Source organism: Mastigoproctus giganteus, chromosome 9 (assembly GCF_048544385.1).
Source record: "Mastigoproctus giganteus isolate SK-2022 chromosome 9, ASM4854438v1, whole genome shotgun sequence".
Lineage (NCBI taxonomy): Eukaryota > Metazoa > Arthropoda > Arachnida > Uropygi > Thelyphonidae > Mastigoproctus > Mastigoproctus giganteus.
In genome coordinates this window covers 162,859,241-162,885,142 of record NC_143583.1, presented here as the reverse complement: position 1 = coordinate 162,885,142, position 25,902 = coordinate 162,859,241, and the positions used below count along the sequence as shown (strand labels likewise).

Sequence of the window (25,902 nt, the reverse complement as noted above, 5' to 3'; positions counted from 1 at the left end):
AGAATATTTACTTTTAATACAACTTCTCATAAGTTTCTTTTTGAAGAAATAAAGTATTTTCTAATGGGTGATTTATGAGAATTTTTCCTTAGTTTCTATCTTATTCATTAACTGTTTCTTGAAAAAACAAATAGTTAAAACAATCTTTTTTGAGAGAAAAAAAATTATTATCATCACTAGCCATATGGTGCAAGGAAGCCTGAGGCTTATGCTGCACCAGTACAAAAAAAAAAAAATCCGGAGTTACCCTGAGAGAGAAGTAGAGAAATAAGAGGAATGATGATATCCAGCTCTATGTATATACAGTATACAGCAAAATAATAATGAAATAAATAATTACAAAGCACACAGAGAATTTCGCTATTCAAGCAACTGCTGTTATTATGAGGAAATACGACACACACTTGAAGGGATAGGGGTATCGGATACCCTGTATATGAGTTTTTTTTTTTTTTTTTTTTTTTTGCTGAAGAGGCAGCACAACACAGAAGCAAAGAAAGCAAGCGTTAGAAAGGTGGGGACAGAGCCAGCTTTAGGGTGAAGCCGAATAAGTAAGTATTTCGTGTGTTAACATGTTGAAAACAAGCAATATTAAATTCATAATTTGCATAATTGTAATTTATAATTACTAATTTACATAATGTCTGGGTATCGTATATCGCAATATAATTTACAAAAAGTAAATGATATTGCGTATAATTTACTTTTTGTACGTAAATAAAATGTAAAATTAATTATTCTGAAAAATGAAAATTTTCTCATCGGCTGGAGGGAGGCGCCATTATTGAATGTGGCCTAGGAGCGGCATATACTCTTGACCTGGCCCTGAGTGGGAGGGAGGAGGAGGGTGATTGTTTTAAAATTAGTAGTCTTATTCAACTTTATAGTGCAATCTGAAATCGCGCATTTCATCATTACACTGAAACAGAGTTTTCCTACTGATACGCTAAAAATTAAGTTAAAAACAAATATCTCATAAATAAAATTTTTATAAATATCTGTCAAAATATATATTTTGCCGCTTTATTAGTTTACTATTGATTTCTGAAGTCTATAATTAAATGCGTAAAATAAATTGGAAACCGCTTCTGTATATAAGAAAAGTTCAACAGAACTTATTTGAACTTTTTCATTCCTTAGAGCGAAATTTCGGTATAAAAAACGATTCTTGTTCCCGCGGTTTACACTGTAGTGATATTTTACTGTGTGTGTGTTTTGGTCTTATGGAGCAATATTCTTTTGATCCTCGCGTCATCAAGAAAAAATCTTAAAGACGGCCATATTCTTTCTGTAATACCGCCTGTGATTAAATGAGAATCAATCTGAGTGTGCGGATGACTGAGTTAGCTTTTTGTTTGTTTGTTCCATTTTATTGCTATTTTGCTCTAAGATATATAATATATCATGTCTGATTTCGCTAGCATTTAGTCGCTGTCTTAATCCGAATGGTGGAGGGATCTCTGAGGCACCTTCTATATATATCGTACATAATACATGTACATAAGAGCATAAAATTAGTATACACTAGAAACAGCTTAAAATGTTTTAAAATATAATAATTATTATTATCGTTATGCAATTATTAAAATAAAACCTAAAACTAATAAAACCCTAGTATCTTTTAACACCACAATGTAGTCTTTCTCAACTGTAATAGTACCAGGTAAAGCCGCGAGAAGAAATACAAAACAATTAAGGAATGAAGGAAGTATAAACATCACAGGTGAAGCTTAAAGATGCATCTAAAAGAAGGAAAGAAATACCAACATACTGATGCAATTACGAGAAAAAGGGGGAGGGAGGAAGAAGTGAAAAATAGAAAGCAGTGAAAGTCTATAAGACTCCCACGTTACTCAAGAAAGCGAAAAATAATTGGTGTGGTTGGGAGAAGAAAAAGACCGAGGGCCACGTCCGCTCAAATCACGCAATACTGTAAATTCAAAGACGGGGGTTTACGTACACTTTAATTTCTATTAAGGGTACGAGTTCTATTAAGAATGCTCTTTTGTTTCTATTAATATTGCCTTCTATCCTTCTCTTCTCCTCTCCTCCTTGTCATGTAATTAAAGGCTGATATCCGATGCCGAGTACGTCGATTTCAACCGACGAATCTTCAATTTCCGTGCACTATCAATAATTTGAACATGTTCAAATGAATGCGATGTTTTCCCCCCTCCCACATATCAGCTTCTGCAATATGTAATTACTTATTTTGTAATCAATACTTTTAATTTATTTTTATTTTTAAATACTGATTTTACTGATAAAAACCTTTGCCGGACCGGATTCTGGCTCGCAGGCCCTGTGTCGGACAACGGTGTGGTACACTTGAAGGCATTGTCAATATCACTGATTACTATAAGACCTTATGGTAAAAAGATTACCCATGATCTGTTTTCATCACTTTTCGGCGAGAAACCGAGAAGGCAAAGATAAATATGGCTGATAAAAGTTTGGTAAACCTTCCCAAGCAATATCAATCAAATTTTGATAATTCGCGGATTTTTGAATTTCGAAACAAGCCAGTATTGGAACACAAATAAATTACGATATGCTTGTTTTTGGCGCTAACAGCCCACAGAATTTGGGAGAGGAGACTGTAGATGGACATTGTCTTCGTCAAACCATCTGTATGTGCAATGGAAACTGGGAGTAAGGAAAAGTAACTGTTCACCACAATGGCTTTAGCAAAGGATAAAAATATTACGCTATCACTTCAATACGAAATCAGCTTTTCTACCTTGGAACTATTCAGAATCAATTTTGGACTTTAAATTTAGCTTATTATTATCTTATCTTAAAATATAGTTTATGTTCCTATTTGCGTTGCGTTGCGTTGCGTTGCAGAAAAAACCAATATGGATCGCTAGTAACATGAAGTTCTAACATATTGCTTTTTGAATCGTTGACGTGCCACCCGTACATTAGCAGAATAATCCAATTTCTTTATTAATTAATTCGATTTCAAGAGTATAGAATTTCACTTACCTACCTACAACATTTGCTTGCAGAATATTTACAAAAATTCTAAGGTACCCGATAATAATTTGATTTTATAGTCTGATTTATTCAATAAATGCACGGCTTAGTTCGGGTTTTCAATACGGTACATGGAGAAGAACTGAGACATGTCTCGCTGAAAATTTGTAATAAGTTGATATATGTACAGGGGCAGTCCCACCCTCCATGATCAAAATAATGTGGATTTTTTTTTTTATTACTACATCACCATTAAAGTTTAATGATTCCCCGGAACACTACTCTATTCTCCCACCCCCTTAGAAAATCCTTGGCCCGCCCTTGTATACGAAGTACTGTACATGTCTTTGAAAATACAGAACAGGTTTTCATAGCCAATGCATACATATTTCGTATTATGATATGGCTGTTACGATTATCCATTTTGTTTTTCAATAGGAGGTGCACTTTCATATGAATGGAGCGACATAACTTCAAAATTCGAATCGAATTAAAAACTAAATACGTACTTCTGTACTGTTAAATACTACACTGTGAACCAGTAGTTTTGAATGTATCCAAAATGAATGATATTATATGTTGCAAATTCATAATAACAATGACATACAGTCTAGGAATTCACTTATGTTATTGTATAGAAATTGGTGTCTGGAAATTATTAATTACAGTAATTGTAAACTCTTAAGGGAATATAATGCATATATCCAGCACCTGCTGTACCCGTTTTTTAGGCACATTAGCATATATGCATAATACGCCTATTTTTTTTTTTCGTAAGTCCTTCAGTGTGTAACAAATCGACTCCCAGTGGGCGGATTTTCATTAAATTTTATATTTGGGCTTTTTTTTAAATAATTCAAACCATCCCTAATTTCATTAAAATTGGACAGGCAGACATCTGGCAATATTTCTTTGTCCGTCCGTCTGCATGTAATAACTCAATTCCCTGTGGATGAATTTTTGTGAAATTTTATATCTTTCAGAAAGATTTGTCAGGCATTCCCAAATTTCATTAAAATCGGAACGAAAGAAATCCGGCAATTATTATTATTCCTTCCCCCCCCTTACATATGAACATGGGCTATCCAAATACCATATATTGTAGCTATGATGCTGGTTGGAGGAATGATGGGAAAGTGTCGCCGATGCGCAGAAACGAAATGTTCTTGTTTCGTGCATATAAGTGGTTGCTTTTTTGCTCTTTTTCTTTTTTATTATAAATAATGAATTATTACTATTTGCTAAAACGCCTGAAATGCAGCGCATTGCGCACATTAATTGAGTTTCTTCTTTCTTTTTAAGTCCTTCCAGCCTATTTCTCCCCTACCCATGTAGGGTCGGTCGTCTACCCTAGTTCAGAAGGTGCCGAATTTGTGAGATTCTACTGTACATTAAACATGCTGCTTTTTTAAGTCAGCGGATGTTTAAAAGAACTAAATGTAAAGACATTGAGAGTCGAGTTATTACATGAGGACGGATGAACATTGTGAATAGTTGGGGTGGGGGGGGGAGATCTGGAACAATGGAAATTAATGAATGTCCGTAATCACCAACTCCGAGGCATTTTCCACTTAAAAAAAAAAAAAAAAAAACTTAAGCTGTTTTAAAGAATTTAAATAAAATTATACAAACGAGGGAAGTTAGTTCTATGCTATATTGCTATGGTTTCAAATACGCACATTGATGAAATTAATCTATTTTAGAGTTTATTTAAAATCTTCTAGTACTCACACTTATTTTCTCTCTGCATGCTAGCCGATGCAATAGAGGGCGTAACAAAGTTTTCAGAAAAGAAATTACATCCGATCATCAAACTGTAATAAAGGAGTCTATGATTTAGCAAAGCTAATAAAGGTAAGCACATTTACACTATTGTGATTTACACACCTCTTTTAATTAATTTATTTATCGTTGCATTATGTCTCTCTTTCTCTCTTGCTTTCTGCTGTTGCATTGAAGTGTTAGTGGTCGGTATGGACATCAGGAAAAAGGGTAGGGGCGGGAGAAGAGAGCCCTTATCCCCAGAGTTTAGGCACTATATTAGTTTTCACTTCTTAATTTCTACCGGCCTAAACGAACAAACACTGGATTACATAACGAGCTCTCCACTATCTCAGTCGAGTCACTGGGAAAGATCGTTCATTCGGCATTATCACATTTCACTAACGTCGAATAAACTTAGTACGAGCAATATTTGCGTTAGTGGTAAGCTATATTGACTTCCACTTACAGACTGTATGTGTTGCTAGATTTACAGGATCCGCCGCCGCGTGGAATCAACAGTTAGACTTTTTTTGTTAGTTGTTGGCGCATCGGCTTCTGTGACCATATTGCACCTCCCAAGGTTTTTGCATTTTCTACTCTAATCCAAGCCCGAGGCGGGATTCGAACCCGTGACCTTTTGGGTTGCCAGGCAGGCACTTTACCCACCCGGCTAGTCCGGTCGGCGGTTAATGACATGGTTATTAAGGATCACGTGCGGGCAATTCAGAAATGCTTCAGGACCCCTTCCTATATTCACTTAAATAAATTCCTACCTTTGAAATACTGGATCCTGAGTTGTTTGAACAGGGTCGCAGGGAATCCCCGCAACTCCGTTCAAAAGGAACAGCACACCAATTTAGGCGCACTCTTGTCCAACTCCTTACAGGGCGAATGGACGCACCTGAAATTTAGACCATAAAATCCAATCCTGAGGCAGCAACGAGAACGAATGGTAACTTGCATCTTCCAATTCTCAATAACGTAAACAACTTCGCTATCTCAGAAACATGTTTCCGGCAAATACCTTCGGCCTCTTTAACGCATTGAGCATTGATGCCATTAAATACTAGGACATACATATCGCCAATACTGATGGAAACATATATCCCTCTCGCGGGAACTGACAACCAGGAAGACCTACGTCTGAACCAGAGACAAACTGACACAGGACTTGACATGAACTGGATACAAATTATTCGCACTAGACCACTAGCTGGATCACTGAACCAAATGACCAACGCACGAACTAAGAAAATGATATCACCAGGAACCAAGGCAGCAGCCTCATAACATGCACAGTGGGCGACCTGAACAGGTTACATAACGAACCACAGTATGAGACTCCCTCATGTATGACCTTACGACTGGATTTGACTCCTACATTAAATGTCACCAACGAAGATCCGGTTCTGATCGCTTGGACTCTTCACGTGCTCTCTACTGCCAATGCTTGATGGCGATCTGTACCGGGCTCCCTTGCCTGGTACCTTTACTCCCTTTCCCTTGGCTGGGAGGAGGAGACAGTCTTGTCTCCTCTCCTCCCCTGCCAAACCCTTATTCTTCTCCTGGTGGGGCATGACCCTGCCTCACTGAACATCCTGGGATCGCTTTTTCTATCGTCCCCATACTTCTTTTCCCCCAGCCTTCAGTCCCCCCTACTCTATCTAATACGCCAGCGTATAACCCCACACAAACTGTAAAAACTTAACTTCGTCCAAATTAAACCGCATAAATCTCAATTGGCTTTTCTAATTTCCAGCGCTTACCCTTACCGATTTTTTTTTCTTTCTTCTTTTTAGGCCCTAGTCACTGAAATCTCAGGAAACTAGGTGGCAGGGCCTGCCAGAGTAAAATTTCAATCTGTGTACCTGGTCTGCCTCCACGAGGCCAACTGTGGACAACGTTGGGCCTCAATAGGGGTCCAGCGGCTAAACGGCCAGATAAACAACGATACACAACACTACACATATACAAAATCCACACACTACACATATACAAAATCCACACACTACACATATACAAAATCCACACACTTAAATCTCTGGCCTTCCAAGTGAATTGGTTGTTGTTGTTATTTGGTTTTTAGGAGCATTAGCAACTAAGACCATATTGCTCCGGGATATGCGGTGGTCATTCCCTGACCTTTCCGCATCCTCCGTATTTGGTGGTGACGGGCTCGAACCCCGGTCTAATCAAGAAGCGCGTGCTACGAACTGCTGCTCCTTCCCACTTGGCTACTGAGGCGCCTGGTGAATTGGTACACCTACAATGAAAGCAACGCGGAGACGGGGGGAAACCCCTGGTGCCATTAGAAATCAATACACTTTATCCCCCTCGCAAGTCTATGTCAAGTTAATTACCTTCAGCAGTTATATAACTTAGTACGAAGTTCTTTTTCACAAAGAAAAATACTGGTCAAGTCAATTTCTGTGTGTAGAGCGGAAAGTTATTCAAGGATGTCCTCAAGACACGATTTTGGGACCGTTAACGTGGAATATGGTATAACAGGAATGGTTAGCAGGAACTTTTGACAGGACTAGACTTATTGCAAAAACCGATGATTTAACTATTTTGATTAAAGGTAATCCCGAAGGGCCTTAGTCTTCTGCCAACCATGTATTAAAGGTTCCGTATAAATGGATTCTTCATAACAAGCTTACCATTAGTTCTTCTAGATTATTTTTAAACTAAATTAGATCTAAACGGACTTCCTCAAATTAAAATTAATGGGACTTAACTTCCTCTTGTAAATGAAGTGAAATATTTAGGAGTGACAGTTGATTACAAGCTAAATTTTTCTGCACATCCTTCTTATTTATCTTATAAAGTTAAGTTCACTGCAGCTATTTTTAGGATATCAAGAACAGTGGGGATTGTCGAGAAAAACTTTGAAGTTATACTGTTCGACAGTCTTCCTCCCTATGTTCTTGTTTATATTCCGGCACGACCACCAGGTCAGTGGAGTTTACGATAAATCATCAATACAAACGTTGATCGTATTTAACAGTCACGGGCTTGAACCCCGGTCCACTCAAAGAGCGTGTGCTACTGCACTCTCGCTCTGACCACTCGGCTCTCTCAGGCCTAATGGTTATCTATGCTGCTGGTGCAGGGTAACCATAGGGCGATAACTGTTAAATTTCAACTAAAACTCGTGTCACTGCAAAGGACAATGCTGTTGGCTATTCTGCGTGTATTCAATCTGCAAAGCAGCCGTCGATACAAACAGTATCGACGGCTGCTTTGTAGGTTTTAGCAAGGTTTTGGACTTTTTCTTAGTATTTCGAGGGCTATGTTTTCATATCCGTAAACATATTCCAACTGCATTTATGGAGATTGAGATTGACACACAACAATATACTAAGAGAGAGAGAGAGAGAGATGTTGGAATGAGTTGGTGAGAATAAATGGCAGGACAGATGGAATACATCCAAAGCTGGATTAGTGACTAAGAAATTTATTCCTCGGGTGTCTTATTTAATGTAAGGACAAATACGTGGTTCTTTATGAGAATGTTCAGCTCTTATATTCTTGCAGGACACGGTTCGTTAAATGATAAACTGTATAAATTCGGCCTGAGCAATAACACCTCTGTTTTTGTGGAGAGCCCGAAAGTTGGAGCCATGTTTTGTATGACTGTCCACAATATTTGGACATCAGGACAGAATTTGATACTACTGTGGGAATAAAATATCCTGGTCAAGAGACTAAACTTATTGAAACTCCCTTTATTCTAAATGTGCTTCATGTTTTCGCCAATCAGGTGTTTAAAAGGTGAAAATTTCTGCTGACATGAATGGCATTGGATAGGTCCAGTGTGTTGCAGAAATTGAGTGGATAGCCAATAATTTTTATTAAGAGTAAGAATGTATAGTATAAATGCTTTATGAAGACAGTGCATAAGAGTTCAATGAAAGGAAGTGTTAAGAATTTTAAGTTCTACTTTTTTTTTCTTTTTTCTTAATTCCCCATTCTTTTTTTTTTTTGTCGTCTCCCCCCCTAACTGAGACCCTAAGCGTCCTGCCTACTGGAACTGGCACAACTTCCCGTGGTGTGGGTGAACACTCAGAAGCAGCTTTCCAGGTGACTGCTGCTTTTGGGTAGCCAAGCAGCCAGCACAAACAACACAAACCTTACACTATTACATGTCTAGCCCATTTTCACAGAGTTCGTAAAATACAGTATTACGGGGTGGATTTGAACTAACATTCTAGGAGCCGCCCTTAACAATAACACGTCCCCACACATACCCCCCCCAATACAATTTTAAGACTCGTTTCTAGGTGCAGAATGCTATCCTAGCCTTCATAGATGCGTGCAGGGCCATATTAACAATTACACAAAACACCCAAATACGTGGCCCCCCATAGGACAAGGAGGGGGGCAGTTGGCTGACCCTACTGAATATTAGTAATGACCTTCAGTAAATTATTGACATGTATCGCATAAACGTATTGAAGACATTTTCAAGAATTATATTAAAATAGGAAAAGAACTCATACCATGAAGAGGATCTGAAGATTTACGATACCACTTCTTGCTATGCTCTCCCAGATAATGTGCTATATAATGTGCTATGCTCTCCCAGAAATAGAGTAAACAAGGAAACTTAGTGAAACCACCTTACAAACCCAGAAAGAACCGACGCATCTTGAGTCCCCGTACAAATATCCTTTATAGCGCTGTTTTACGTGAACAGGCTTCTGAGGTGTAGTCCCAATTATCCTGTTCGCCAGATATACCATCCAATTTTGAAGACTCTTCGCTGGAAGGTGGACTGAGGTTTGATAGGTCTGCAATATGTAGCAACGCAACTACCACGTTTGTGTTGGTACGGTGCCAGATTTTTCTTGATATTTCAAAATAGGCTTCATATGCGCTGAAAAACATGATGGTATATTGAGATACACTACAGATTATATTTTTGATCCTCGGACTGTTTTAACTTTGATACAACCACCATATAAATGTAGCATTTATCATGATGTTTGTGGGATCCCCTATTCAAGCTATGGCAAAGGGCACAGAATTACGACTACCATAAAACCACCCCTCTAATATTGATCTGCAAATACTACAGCAGAAATAAGCGCACAACTTGAGTTGATCACGAATAAGCATTCTACAATAGGTTTTCTATGCACTGCAAAACGTGGTGCCATAACGTCCGAAGCTTTCCGTGCTTCGGACCTGTATAACGTCCACAAACATATCAGAACGAATCTGAGATAACTTATACCTTCATCTGATAGCCATAGCAAAGTGCAATTAAAATTTCTTATAATAGGAGTACTACAGGCTCATATATCACAGTATTTGGTACGCACTTATGTGATATAAGTACAGTATCTGAAACATACAAAACCTTCGATTTCCGCCAATCTATTGTGGCACTACCGAAAAACTGGTGACTTGTTGGATTCAGCAAACAAATATATTTATAAGAAAGAGTTAAATAAAACAAACTTTTTTTTGTTAAAAGTATTCTATAGTACTTCAGGTTCTCGACAAGCATGAGTCTCAGTATAATGTACTATAAAATAAGCGTTTCACCTGTTGATTTCCGAGAGAGAGAGAGCCTCCGTGGGCAGGAGCCGCAGTGTGTAGCACACGCTTCTTGATTAGACCGGGGTTCGAGCGATACGGAGGATGAGGAAAGGTCAGGGAATGACCACCGCATATCCCTGGAACAATATGGCCTTAGTTGCTAATGCTCCTAAAAACCAAATAACAACAGAGAGAGAGAGAGAGAGAGAGAGAGAGAGAGAGAGAGAGAACATGTTAGATTAGGTGTGTGTGTGTGTTTGCGCGCGTGCTTGCTTGCTTGCACTGGCGTGTAATTAAGTGCCAAAGTAACACAAGCTTGAGACGTCACTATATTGTGTCTATAATTCAGAGTATTCTTTCGATTTGCTGGACGAAAATCTCGAGTTTACGGAGAGAAAACATGCAACCCTTGCCTGAAATCAACCAACTTAACCACACTGTGAAAAAAGTCCATTGAAATTCCCTGAATCATTGACGGGATTCGAACTCAGGCCTTCTTCCACCCGGTGTGAAAATAATGATTATATTAACTATACTACTCGTGAGAACTAAAGTAAGCACACTTACTCCTGACAACTATTGCTCACAATCACAAGACTAAATTCATTTAGTATTTACTAGGGTGCTGCTTTTGGATGTGACTTACTGACTTCCCCTCGTTCAGTTTAGTTTTTAATTCATTATAGCGAGAAAGGATTATAAGAAGGTTAAGATTCATACATTTTGCAGAGAGGCGGTTTTTTTTATTTTATTATTATTATTTTTATTTATTTATTTTTTTTGTCTAGATAATAATTGTGAACAAGTGCAGATGGGAGTGGGGGGGAGGTATTAGTACCCGTAAGGCTCGATATTAGGTCATATAGAAAAAGGGGCTTTTGGATGTACCGTAGTAACATCCAAAGAAGTAGGCCTACTTCTGTCGGTGCGCGTTCAGCAGGCAGAGAGGATTTGAATAGTATCTTATGTCCAGTGGCTCCAGAACGTCAATTCAACTCTGCTTTGGTATACGGTGATGAACACAGAACTCTATAAAAGTCCAGAAATGTGTATAATGTTGTTTCGTTTTTATTTATTTATTTTTTTAATGAAAACTCCCAGCACGAGAGCTTTTAGAACCTATAATACTTGGTACCGTGCATGGGTTGAAGGTTAAAAAGATGAAAGAAGATAATAAATAAAATTTCTGTTTATACTCCCGGACGACCAAACGGTCAGAGGAGTTCGCAAGATAGATTGAATACAAGAAACAGCAGTCACTCAAGACACGTGTACTTATGCACCCACGCGCCTGACCACTAGGCTACGGCGGCGCCTTACTCGTTGACATTAGACTTGAATTTCTGTAGATTGTAATTTTCAGGAAATAAGTATGAAGGAAGGTTGTTACAGAAAACTGAAGTTAAATGAATAAATGAGGAAGAAGAAAAGTTGGTTCTGTCAGTTTAATGTTGGACAGTAAAAGGACATTGATTGATTGCGGTACGTGTTCGGACTGCTTTGGAAGAGAGCGGAAATTATAGAACCCAAATTCAGAAGAACACTGCCCATGGAAGTATCTATAGAAAAGGCATGCAGCAGAAAAAGAACGTCTCTGAGACAGAGTGAAAAGACTCTTAGACATGATTCATTAATTAACCTAACTGCCCTCTTTGGAATGCAATCTAGAAACCTGAGAGAGGTTTTGGGGACACCGCCCCAGATGGAACAATATTCCATGGTACGCCGGATTTAAGATTTGAAAAGCGAACAGCTGTTTGAAAGAAAATTAATGCCAAGAGCGAAAGAAAACGCCCAGTTTTTTAGAATCAGAGGAAGAAATATATGTCATGTGCTTATGCCAAGAGAGATTAGTAGTCAGGGTAATCCCTAATAGGGATATACACCTATGAGCCAAAACATTATGACCATCTACCTAATATGATGTTGGTCCTCCACGTGCAGCCAAAACAGCTCGTACCCGGCGAGGAATGGACGCTACAAGATTTCTAAATGTGTCTTGTGGTATCTGGTACCAACACGTAACCAGCAGATCCTTTTAACTCCTGTAAGGTCCGTGGTTGAGACGCCGCAGATCCGAGTTGCTGTTCCAACACAAACCACAGATGCTCGATGGGATTGATGTCTGAGAAATTTGGAGGCCAGGGCAATACCTGGAAGTCTTCCTCGTGTTCCGCGAACCAGTCTCGAACAATCCGGGCGGTGTGGCATGGTGCATTATCCTGCTCAAAGGCGGCACCGCCAGAGGGGAGACCACTGGCATGAAAGGGTGTACCTGGTCAGCAATGATGTTTAGGTGTATTTAGTGTCAGACGGCACCAGGGGTTTCCCCCATCTCCACGTAGTTTTCATTGTGGATGTACCAGTTCGCTGGAAATGCCAGAGATTTAAAAGTGTATGGATATTGTATATGTTTAGTGTCGTGTACCGTTGTGCATCTGGTCGTTTAGCCGCTGGATCCCTGCTGAGGCCCAACGTTGCCCCATGGAGGCAGACCAAGAACCCAGTAGTTTTAGTTTCACTCTGGCAGGTCCTGCCACCTAATTTTCTGAGATTTCAGTGACTAGGACCTAAAAAAAAAAAAATAAATAAAAAATAAAAAAATATATATATATAGATATACAGTATATAAAAGATAGATATACAGTATACAAAAACATATACACACACGTACATATATATATATACCAACGTCAATCTTGGGAGTTGATGTCGCTTGAGTTGATAGGCTGGGACGTGCGCAAAGATATTTTGGTTGTATTTAAATTTAGGTGTGAGGGGGCTTTGCTAGCATGAAGATAGAGAGGGGGGAGCTGAAGCGTGGGGGGGAGAAAGACAGAAGTATGGGGCAAATAGGGAAGACAGCCCCGAGTTTCAGTGGGGCATGCCCATGCCCCACACTCATTTCTATTCTGGTGAGGCATGGGTATGCCCCCCAGATTAGAAATGAGGGTGGGGTACGAGAGAATAGTCTCCCCGGGAAGTAGGGTTTAAAGGTGAAGGGGGCTGGGGTGCCCTCTTCAGGCTGCAGTAAGGCTTTGGGAGCTAGGCTGCGGTTTGTTGTCTCTATTCCTGTCCACTTGATTCAGGTTGGGACACTCATGCGGCAAGCCCCGTCCTTTTTTTATGATGTTTAGGTACAAAGTCTGTCGAGGGTCAAATGGCACCAGGAATTTCTTCCATCTCCGCGAGTGTTCGCTGTATCGAGGGACAGTACTCTGTCAAGACCAGAGATTTAAGTGTGTGGATCACGTGTTGTGTAGTATGTTGTGTCCATTGTTCTTTTGGCCTATTGACCATCGAGCCCCTAATGGGACCCGATGTTGTCCGTACTATGCCAACGAGGAGGCTGGCCAGGTGTACCTTGTAATTTATTATACTCTGGCAGGTCCCGCCGCCTAATTTCCTGGGATTTCAGCGGCTGGGTCCTAAGAAAAGAAGAAAATAAAATTGATAATCGCGGTGGTATTATTGCAAGATTGCTATTAAGAGACAGTATGTGGGGTTTGTTCGTTGAAATGACCGTGGGGTTGTACGCTAAGATGATAAGTTCTAGAGGCCTAATGGAGCAGGCAATAATTTTGGGGTTAATTTAAATTTGGATGTGTGAGGCTTTCGCGGTGTATAGTCAAAAGAAGGGTAGGGAGTCTGAAGGCTGGGGGAAGAAAGAGGCACATAGAGTAGATGGCCCCTGCAGTCAGTGGGGCATGCGCGTTCCCCACCAGAGGGAAAGAGGGAGTGGTAGGAGGAGGAGACGACAGCGAGCGTCTCCCCTGCCAAGAAATAGAAGTGAAAGCAGGCTAGTTAAGGTTACCAGCCCAGATCGCCATATGGCTAGATGGCAGCAATGTGCTGCAGTCATTTCTCTGAGTCTTGTTCAGGTTGTCAAATGCCTGTGCTGGATGAGGTTGTCTAATCGGGTTGTCACAATGTGATTTTTTTTTTGGTTGGTCGCGTCCAGTTATTTTATCCATGTCATGTTCATGTGTTGAATGAGATTGTCACGTCAGGTGGATACAACTGTGGGTTGTCATAGAGATTGTCACTTCAGGCAGACTCAGTTGTGATGTTTAATTCCTTGGTTGTTTCACCCTGGTCATGTCCAGTTCATCATCTGGGTAGGTTTCCGTGGTTGTGTAAACTTTCTGCTGGTCTGCACGGCATGGTTGTTTACTGCAGTGGTTGAGGCTGTGGGAGCGTCCTTCTTCTTGTGATGAGGTCCTGGGCCAGCTGCGCAAACGCCTTGTATGTGTCGACTTCAGTTATGACGAGGTCTTCTTGATTATGGAGGTTAAGCTGTGTTCTAGTGATGAACCTGCAATAGAGGTTCTCATATAGTGGGCAACTGTACTTTAGGTGCTCCCACGTTTCACGTTCACCACAGAGGCAAAACGGCGTATCACTCAGTCCAAATCCTTGTAGTTTATCTCTGATGGCCCCGTGTCCCGTCAACTGGTGAGAGCCACGGTGTATAATCCGGATATACCAGCCGTATGTTGGGTAGACATTTTCTAGTTATTGCACCTTTGCTGGACGTCTCCCAGTGGGCCTGCCAAATTTGTTGGAGGTAAGTGGAGAGACGGTTCCTTTCTACTTTGGGATTATTTGACAGATCTATGGTATAGTCGAGGCATGTTGCCATTCTGCCTTTGGTCAGTTGATACAGTAGCCCATGCTTAACAATCTCTAGGTCCAGAGGGAGGGATCCCATTAGGGCCTGGAGTGCGTGAGTACTTACAATGTTACATGCTTTCGAGATGGTTATGAGTATGTGTCGCTGCATAGCCCAATTTTTTCCGGTTCTCTACAGTGGTAGCCTTGCGATACCATATTCCAGCAGCATATGTAATTGCTGGCAGGAAAATAGCTTTATAATAGAGGCTGAGGGTTTTCTCCTCAAACTCAATTCCTTAAGGGCGATTCGCGCAAAAGCGTGGAATATCTTCTAATTTTCTTTCGTAAGTGCATGATATGTGGTGTAAAGCTCAGGTTCTTGTCTAGTACGACTCCAAGGTACTTTAATTCGGTGATAAGCTTAATTGTGTTACCTTGTATCTCGATTTGAGGGAGTTGTCTGGTATTTAGGGCTCCTTTTAATAATATAGACCTTGTCTTGCATGGTTATCAATCGTGTCTCTAACATTTTAGGTTCCACGTGTGGTGGGTGTAAAGCACATAAATTTAGAAATCATTGTTCAGTAACTGAGGGGGAGAAGACAGAGAGTGGTAATCAATGGACACTGCTTGTCGTGGACTAATGTTATTAGTGGAGTCCCTCAGGGCTCAGTGTTGGGTCCATTATTGTTTTCTGTATTCATAAATGATATTGATGATGGTATATCAAGCTTAATGTCGAAGTTTGCAGACGATACAAAGGTAGGCAGGGTTGTCAAGGACACTACTGACACTATGCTGCTGCAACAGGATCTGGAAAGGTTGAGCAGATGGGCTGAGAGGTGGCAAATGAAGTTTAACATTGACAAATGTAAAGTACTACACATGGGAAACAGCAACCCCAGAGCAACGTATCAACTCTGTGGTATTACACTGACAGTGGTAGAGAATGAAAGGGACCTGGGGGTGGTTGTGCAGGCAGATATGAAGTTCTCTGAGCAGTGCAGACGGGCTGCAAGAGTAGCTCATGGTGTATTGTCAATGATATATAGGAATTTTTCTAGCAGGGATAAGGAGGTGATTATTCCCTTGTATAAGGCAATGGTCAGGCCACACCTAGAGTACTGTATACAGGCCTGGAGGCCTCATTTCAAGAAGGATGTAGAGCTGCTGGAACGAGTACAGAGAAGGGCAACAAGATTAGTGAATGGAACAAAGGGGTGCTCTTACGAAGAAAGGCTTAAGATTTGCAAATTACAGTGTCTGGAGATTAGGCACCAGCGAGGTGATCTGATAGAGGTGTGTGTGTGTGTGTGTGTGTGTGTGTGTTGAGCGCCAAGTAACGAAGGCTAAGAAGCATCAGCATAATGTATGTAACTGCATGTACTTTTCGGTTGGTTTTCTGGACCAAAAACCCGAGTCTTGGGAAAACAATTACTCAACGGTCGCGTGAGACCGATTAACTCAACCAAGTCGTGAAAAACTTTCATAAGAATTCTTCGCGCTATTCACGTGATTCGAACTCAAACCTTTTCTAACCCGTGTGGGAGGACTGCGATTATAATCACTGTGTTACTGGCGAGGGATCGTGCCAACTGAGCTCCTAGTGACCAGCACACAGAAATCATCACCAACAGCTATAGCTACCCGAACATCCATACCACAGCCAGTGCAGTACATGCAATAAGAACATGGCTGACGGGTGAGCTGCCAGCAGAGTGCCTGGAGTCACTCTATCCTGAGTCAAACTAAGCTTACTACTTCTATTTTGTTGTTGTTGTTTGTTTATTTGGTTTTTAGGAGCATTAGCAACTAAGGCCATATTGCTCCGGGGATATGCGGTGGTCATTCCCTGACCTTTCCGCATCCTCCGTAATTGGTGGTCACGGGCTCGAACTCCGGTCTAATGAAGCGTGTGCTACGCACTGCTGCTCCTACCCACCTGGATAACTACTTCTAGTGGAAACTATATTTACTGCTAGATGAAATTAAACTGAAATTACAAAAACATTAGAAAATATTCAAACACTTATAACACGGTGAAACATATTGAATAAAACACCAATTATAATACAATTAAATGCTCTTAAAAGTAGCCTACACTACAATTTTAAATATAGAACTGCACAATAATCATAAGCTAACGTAAAGTAACAACTTCAACAACTATTAGTGCACCTCCAAATCTGCAAAGCTGGTTTTCAGGCAGCTAATTTAGTCAATTAATAAGACTAAGCCGAGGATTTCACTTTCCCCCATGAACTCAGGGGCCTTTTCCACACAAGTTGAGTTCCTGGTGGAGTTTAAAAACCGAAAACTAAAATATACGCAAATTACACGGACGTGCCTCTTAACCTTACTTTGGTGTAAATACAATTAAGCTGTCTAGATCTGTTTAAGACGTGTCAAACGTCTTCCCCACAATCTAGATATGTTTTTGCATGAAAACGCTTCCCTTTCAGATCTCCCCTCACCACCACCCATCACTGACGTTGATATGAATGCTAAAATAACCAGGTTAAAAAGCAGTCCCCTTAATTGTACATCAATGTAATCGACTTTGACTCTACATGAAATATTGCACTCCATTCTTACTGTTCAGATGAGTGTTTGTCTCATTGAAACACCAACTTCACAGATAAGGATGAGCTTGGAAGGACGAAGTTTAAGATATTGTGACACTTTTCTCTTTGTGTGCGCGGAATCACTTATCTTATTTTTATATATACTTCACCTCGACAGAGCAGCTATTGATAAGAAATACAAGTACTATTTTGAATATATCGTACGCCCTGATAACAATAAATTCAGATTTAATCGAGTTTTTCTTCAACATATTCAATGCCTTCATATAGTACATTTAGTATTGTATTGTAAATGATGTTTTTAAAGTCGCGAACTCACACGGCTACAGATATCTCCAGTTACACTTGGGGAACAACATGCTCCCTCTATAAGATATCCCTCACAGAAAGAAGAACAAAATAAATACCGGTCACGCTAATTTCGATCACAGATTCTACTTCCTTTTGTACCGACTTGTTAGAAATAACGGCTAGCTTTGGGAGATACACAGAATAATAATTTAACAGCAAGGGCGAGCAGAGGTGTAAGTGATTCCTGCTTCTAATGAAACATGCAAAAAAATTGGCTGAGTTATGGTTACTAAGAGTGAAAACAGCTGCATATATACTTGCATGTACGATAATAATAATAATAATACAGACACTGGAGAGATATCCGAAACATGGTGCTGCTTTGGCATCAAGGATGCAGGATTTGAATATGAGGAGTAGAATATGTACAAAAAAGCACAAAACTGTCATATCGGGGCCACCAAAGAATTAACTTAAATGCTCATGTGTATTATATCCATAAATTGCATGTTTTCTGATCGATCTGCTTGTTTTGCTGAATGAAAAATGCGAGTTACCAGGAGGGGAAAACTTGCTATCCACACCCTAGACTGACCAACTCAGCCAAGAAATGAAAAAAGTACATAAAAGTTCCTGGCATCATTGACGGATTCGAACCAGGGAAATTTCCACCAGGTGTGGGGAGAATGGTGATTATAACCACTATACTACCAGAGTGGTTTTTCTGGGGGAGGGACCTTACTCAGGTCCCCCAGAAACATGGTTGAGTAAGTCTGTCTCAGGCGTTATCCACGCCTGTTGAGACAGACTTACTCAGCCATGGAGTGAAAAAGCCCATTACAGTTCATTATTGAGGATTTGAACCCAAGCCTTTTGCACTCAGTTTCCGGAGGACAATGATTATAACCAGTGTGCTACACCTGCACAGAGTGTACAAAAAGGACAGATGGTACAAGGGGAGGGTTATGCTCTTAGTTAATGCTTCTGCATATTAAATCTACATTCAGTGGACATGGGTGGCCAGTGCAACGCTGAGTCAGTTTGCTCAGACATGAAGCACTGGGGAAAACAAAAATTAGGGTAGGAGTGACTTAATGACTGTGAGGAGTATAACTAACAACTTACAAACAATATCAAGCAGCCCAGTAAATCAGAATGTCTTATAATGGGGAATTTTAACTCTTCATTTATATGGCAGGATGATTAATGATAATAATCAAGGTACTGTAACAAGATCTTGAAAAACTAGACAGATAGCTAAGAAGTGGCAATTGAAGTTTAACACTGACAAAACATATGAGGAGGCATAAATTCAAATTGAGGAAGTATGGTTGCAGAACAAATGTGCGGAAGCTTGCCTTTAGCCAAAAGCGGTTGATTGCTGGAACAAACTTCTGTCTGATGTGGAAGTGGATAGCTTGGATAAATTCAAAGAATTAACAAACTGTTGGAGGGGATGGATAGGTGAAATGGGAAAGTTAGATTTTTTTTTTTTTTTGGCTGATGCTATATTAGCTTGCTTTCTTGCATTATTTGTCACTACTAATACTAAATACTGCATATGAATAGTAGTAATCCCAGATTAACCGCGTGATACCACGCTCACGGTAAAAAAAAAAGTAAAGTGCAGCCATTATCAACCCACTGCAGGATGGAAGCCTCCTCAACAATTCATGCTGAGGGAAATGGACCATAATCTGCCACGCTGGTCCAGTGCGGGTTGGCAGATCGACCGTATTCAGCAGTCAGGGGCTTGAACCCCGGTCTACTCAAAGAGCGTGTGCTACTGCACTCCCGCTCCTGCCCACTCGGCTACGGAGGCCTATGGTAGTGGGAAAAGAAAAAAAAGGGGGGATTACGCTGAGCATTGCAGACAGGCTGCTAGGACAGCTGATGGAGTTTTGTCAACGATATACAGAAATCTTTTGTTATCAGAGATAAGGAGGTAATTATCACGTTTTATAAAGCAATGGTTAGACCACCTGTTGTTGTGTACTGCATACAGGTCTGGAAGCCTCACTTTAGGAAGGATACGGACCTGTTGGAAAGGGTGCAGAAAAAAACGGCGAAATTAGTAAAGAGAACAAATTGGAACAGTTCAGCATTAAGGGCAAGTTACTGCTGTAGATCAATAGATGGTTGAGTGTGTTAGAAGACAGTAGTTATCAATGAGCACTACTCTTCTTCCACTATTGTTATTCAAGGCATCTGCGGAGTTCATTGCTGTGCCCAGTGTTTTTTCTATATTTATTAATAATATTGATGAAGGCATATTAGGCTTAATGTCATCAGATGTTATTAAGGTTTGTCTGGTGGTCAGTGTATGAGTGTATGACACTGTAACAAGATTTTAAAAAATTAAGCAGATGGGCTGAGAAGTGGCAATTAAAGTTTAAAATTAACAAATACAAGATACTGCATATGAAAATGATGGTTGGATGATGAAAGATAGATGTGCGGAAGTTTGTCTTCGGAACGAGTATCTCGTGGGAACAGGCTTTCATTCTGGTATGAAAGTGAGTAACCTGAATAATTTTATGGAAGGACTAAGACAAACTATTAGAGGAGCCGGACGGCGATGTAGGGAGGTTTTTTTTTTTTTTTTTTTTTTTGCTGATGCTGTTAATCCTGCTTTCTTGCATCATTAGCCACTTCTAATACTAAATAAGCCAAATACAAAATGTCACGAAAATCTATCCGCTGAGAGTTGAGTTATTACATACAGACGGATAGACAAAGAAATAATAATTGTGAAATTTTTATAAGTTTGATTTTAATTAAATTTTGGAATCTCTAACAGAGCTAAATATAATTTAACGAAAATCCAGCAAATGGCAATTCAATTATTAGATACAAGCGGACGGTGGGAGGGACAAATAAATAATTGTCGGATTTCGGCTGGTCCGATTTTAATGAAATTTTATTAAAATCATTTTAATAAAATTTGTTGATGGCTCGACAAATTTTTATAGGAACGAAATATAAAAGTTTATGAAAATCCATCCATTAGGTATTGAGTTATTACATGCGAGCGGACGGACGGATGGACAGACGAACGTGCTGATCACAATAGGTGCTTAATGCATATGTGCTAACACGCCTAAAAAGGCTATTGTATGGATAGATCTGCCAGTATGTTGAGTAGTGTTTTCTTCCTTTGAGGGTCACGTCAGGTTAAAGCCGCATTTACTCAGAGAATGGTCCAACATTATGTGGTAAGTGTTCACGTTTCAATGACGAGTGTCTACAATTTATTATGGGAACAAGAATACCCAAACAATACCTCAGACGATACGGTTGTTAGAATTTCTGCAGTTATTATAATTTAATTTCTATGTGCGGATATATCTTTCCGGATAGATCTACATAGTTGATTTAAATGAATCAGCAATTCTGTACAGAATCTCAAAGATATTTTTTGTTTGTTTGTTTGTTTGTTTTATTTTAGGGAGAGGGAGCTGTGACAAACTGAACAATTTTGCAACTAATTGCAGCCCATGATCCAGCGTCGAGATGTATGATTTGATTCTCCTTTTCGGTGCTTTCTTCAGGAGACAAAATATCGTCAGGTACAATCAAGTGTTTGCCTTCCACTGTGAGATAACCTTTATAATGTTAGTTTTGTTCAGCATCGTTGTATCTAGTTACCAGTTTTTTGGAATATTTTCTCCACTTGAGTGTATAGACGTAAGACTGGATTCAAAATTTATTAATCAGTACTGTCTCATCCTGACCACTCACACTGTCCCAATAGCTTGGAATAAACGTGTTGGGTTAAACATACCGTACCCAGGCATTTCAGAAGCAAGTGAAGACGATACGCGTAATTACCACGAATATTATCAGTGGGTTGGCTTGTTCTTATTTATTCAGGCCCTTATGTTCTATTTCCCTTTTTATCTCTGGGATATTTGGGAAGGTAAATTGCTGAAATTTCTTGTACCACAGAAATGTTTAAGTCCGGAGAATCAAACTACCACAAAAATACTTATTGTAGAATATTTACGCCGCTCCTGGGGAAGGCACTTCTTTTATGTGACCGCTTATGTGTTCTGTGAATGTTTAAACTTCCTAAACGTTTTTATGCAGATGTATCTGATACGCTTATTTGTGGGTATGGATTTCTTTTCTCTCGGCATTATGGCAGCACAGCAAGTGGATGAAAACCTACATCCATTAATAGAGTTCTTTCCTCTGATAACGAAGTGCTATTTGCACTTATTTGGAGAAACTGGAGCAATACAAAGGTTCGACACGATCTGTCTTCTTGCTATCAACGTTTTGAACTCTAAGATATACTTGTTCCTCTGGTACTGGTTTTTATTTCTAGGGGCCCTGTCCGCATTGGATCTTGTTTACCGTTTAGCCACCATCGTGAGCCCTAGATTTCGTTATTTCATTCTTTCTCTTCGTGTTGGTCGTGCGGAGCAAAGACTTTTGAGGGATATATGTCATAAAGCACATCTGGGAGATTGGTTTCTTCTGTGTATGCTGGCTAAAAATATGCACTCTGTTCTGTACAGACAGTGTTTGAGAGAGGTCTACTTTTATCTCTACCCTGATCAAAAGGAAAAGACTGCATAGTGAGGCATGACGAAGAGAATAAACGAATTAGCGAACTGATAACCGAGCGTTAAGACGTGATAATAATTATATCAATCAAAACAACTGCATGTAATGAAATATGGACTTTTTTTTCCTTTAATCTTTACATTACATAATGACGATTTACAAAGGAACTGTTAATCTGTGGGATATAGTGGAATATATCTAGTTTATGTAACTGGAGAAAAGCTACAGCTATGTATTTATGTAATAACAAATAAAAGAAATAACAAAAAAAAAAAAAAAAAAGGCCTTTTATTTTAATTTTTTTACTTCTATGAAGGACTTCTGGCTAATGTACGATAACCATTCATATTTTCAACCGAAACTGTCATGCAGTATTTTTATGAAAATATCGTATATTAATACGATATTTTCATAAAAATACTGCATTTTTTTGATAACCTTGTAAAGGACCTTTCTAAAAGGCTCGCGAAAAAAAATTCTGTGCAGAAAATGGATTCAAAGTTTTACACAAAGAAGCACTGATTTTTTCCATTCACCCTGAAAAATCGCAGATTACAGACTACCTGACCTAATCAAATAGTTCCGGGACTAATTCTGGAATAAGGAAGCCACATCCGCCATTCTGTTATTTAACAAAGCCAAAGTTCATCCTGTTTCATTTGGCTTCATAAGGTTACCTACATTTTCCATGTCTATGGACAGTTGGCCTGTTTTTCTGAAAAAGAAAATCAGAGTTCTGGCGGACTGCACACCCCATGCCCTAGCCTTTGCGGACGACTTGATTCTCCTTGTAAAAGGAAACACAAGAGTGGTTGTAGAGCAATGATCAAATGGCGCAAACAACACAACAGAACACACTCAGACTCGCAAGTTTTTATTTCCTTTTATATTTTTTTCTGGCCTGCTATGTAGAGTTTCTACACCATCATAGGCTTGATGGGCGACTCCCTAGGAGCCATCCTATTACATGAATACCACGCATACTCCAAAGTACCGCCTTCCATTGGTCAACGGTCCAAGAATGGATGACCTTAGACCAAGCTAGACGGATTCTAGCATTTGCCGGGTGATTAGTGGTTGTCTGCACGACCGTGGTAACTCACACCATGCAGCGTCCTGCACACTGTACTGGAGCTGACATATGTCCCAGTTATCTCACTGAAGGCTAGTATATGCTACGACAAAGTCAGCCTGCGTTCAGAAGGGACAGAAGAGATCCCTACAAAGGACTCTCTTCCGTCAGCTTTGGAAGTTTTCTGGGAGCTTCCATTTCACTTCCATCACCACTCGTCGACCTAAGGATCTTCATTGTCGTTGAAATGTTATGTACAGACCGATTGCTTTCGTAACACCCTATTATAATTCCGCACTGGAAGTCTTTTAACTCGACGGAGTTAAGACTTCCATAATTCCAACACCTTGCATTCACAATCATACTACTGTGTCCTCGAAGGCCTATGAACACATTTATAGTTGTGCCTGGGTAGGACGTGACCAACTATCAAAGGAAGAGTTGCTAGATATTAATGGTAGGGAAGTGTACATCAGTTTCGTTTATTCATTTTAGCTTAAAGTACCTATTCTGAGAACTCAGCCTGTCCCCTAAAATTTCTTAACTTTATTTATTTATTTTTACTGTATTATTAACTGTGACTTACGATTTATAGCTTTATATGAAATTCCATGTATATATACTTATGACGGACATTGCATTATTAGTTTTGTGCACTCTTCGTTCTTCCTACTAATTGCAATAAAGATATTTATTATTTTGTATTGTTACTGTACGCAGTATATTCCCATATGCACAAAAATATTCTCTAAAAACGGAGTTGGTAAGAACGAGAGAGAGAGATTCGAACTGAGTACAACTTTAATCCCAGTTCAGATAACGTTGAAAAAAACTCAAAAAGAAGAGCTTGATAACTGCAATAGAACCTCATCTGTAATACAACAGCAACACAGCATTACTACAAAAAAGAGCAAATGAAAAAGAAATGATAAAATCATCATAAAATTCAATTGCGACTATTTCTCCGGATGGTTCTGTCGCTTTTCTAGATAACGATTATCCCACTTGAATTTAAACTTAATATTATCATTTCTGTATTCAATATTAACACGAGGCATGTTTCAAAGTTTTGAAACTGTACCTGCTATTTGGAATCGAAACTCTGTAGGATTAGGAACAGTTTCTTTTCGAAGAGCAGCCTTCGCTGTATTACACTTCGTGCAACTTTTGAACCCACACAGCTGATAACTTTTGACTTTCAAAAACCTTGAGGTCGGGTATTTATAAACAGGGTTTTTTTTTTTTTTTTTTTTTTTGCTTGCGAAAACAGTTCCTCCTATAAGAAAAATGGGAAAATTTTCAGAAAAAGTAGGGTTGTTCCTTTTTTTTTAAGTTCATACTGTACTAGAAATTAAATTTCACTAAAAAAATACATTTCATACGAAATCCCAGCCGTAGTATTGTTTACCCAGAAGAGTATGCATTTAAACATTAGTTTACCTAATATTTTGTCTGTATTTATTATTCTATTAGATATCAACTGACTTTGATTACACCAAAAAAGATATTGTTGCAAAATTTATCCTCTTCAGAAATTCTGAATCAAAGTTTTATTCATAACAAGGCCCTACTGTCTAAACTTGGCTGTGAGGAGCATTTCCAAAGCTTCACCAGAAAAAAAGAGATCTGAACATAGTTTTTGTTTTTCTAACCTGGCTGAATATTCTCTCGCAATCGGCACTGCTATGAGGAATTATTAAAATGCCAAGGATGACTTAGAAAAACTTGTTAAATTTGATATTTCCTTGTGCACTTCTCGATTGCTCGACAAAGGACCACTGTACATCAGTTCTTGCTTCTTTTATGATAATACACTGCTCGACAAAATTAACACGTAGAAAACGTGATGTAGCTCTGTTCTCTGATGAGTCACGTTTTAGCCTACAAACAGATTCTAGGTGCTATTTCATCTGGAGACAACGAGGAAGTGTAAAGTGTATTCGTGTCTAGCGTCACCGGAGGTTTCCTCCAACTCCGCTATGAGACAACGAGGAATGCGGTACCATCCAACATCAAAGAAAAGGGACATGTACAGTGGAGGCGGTGTTCTCATATGGGGCGGAATAATGATCAATGCCCTGCCCGCACCCCTTCATGTTTTTGATAGGGGTACCGTAACTGCTCAGAGCACAACAACGCCACTGCACATAGAGCTCAAGTGGTGGAGGAATATCTTGAAACTGAAGATATCCAACGACTACCGTAGCCAGCACGATCATAGACTTAAATCCGATCGAATATGCGTGGAACGTCCTTGGACGTCGTATTGCAACACCGATAGCCACTTGGTGAGCTAAGGTTTGTGTGGGGGATTTGTTGCCACAAAATGTTATAGACACCCTTATATAGAGCATAGTTCGCCGCTGTCAGAGGCGAACTATGCTCTATATTTGAGCCGTTAGAGGGGATCATACGTCGTACTGATGTCATGTGACCATATTTTCGAGCATCTTGTATCGACGTCTGTAATTCTTATAC

The 25,902-nt window shown here is 39.6% G+C and overlaps 1 protein-coding gene across 1 annotated transcript; it reads left to right on the top strand.

The window, feature by feature from the left end:
- The first annotated feature begins 21,293 nt into the window (after positions 1-21,293).
- On the top strand, positions 21,294-22,364 carry LOC150080858 (innexin inx2-like). The gene has a single exon (XM_090380842.1). The coding sequence runs from the start codon at positions 21,294-21,296 to the stop codon at positions 22,362-22,364; it is 1,071 nt and encodes a 356-aa protein (XP_090236968.1).
- Positions 22,365-25,902: the final 3,538 nt, after the last annotated feature.

Excerpts from the sequence above, each read along its gene's own strand:
- LOC150080858 (XM_090380842.1), top strand. The coding sequence starts at position 21,294 with ATGTATGATTTGATTCTCCTTTTCGGTGCTTTCTTCAGGAGACAAAAT.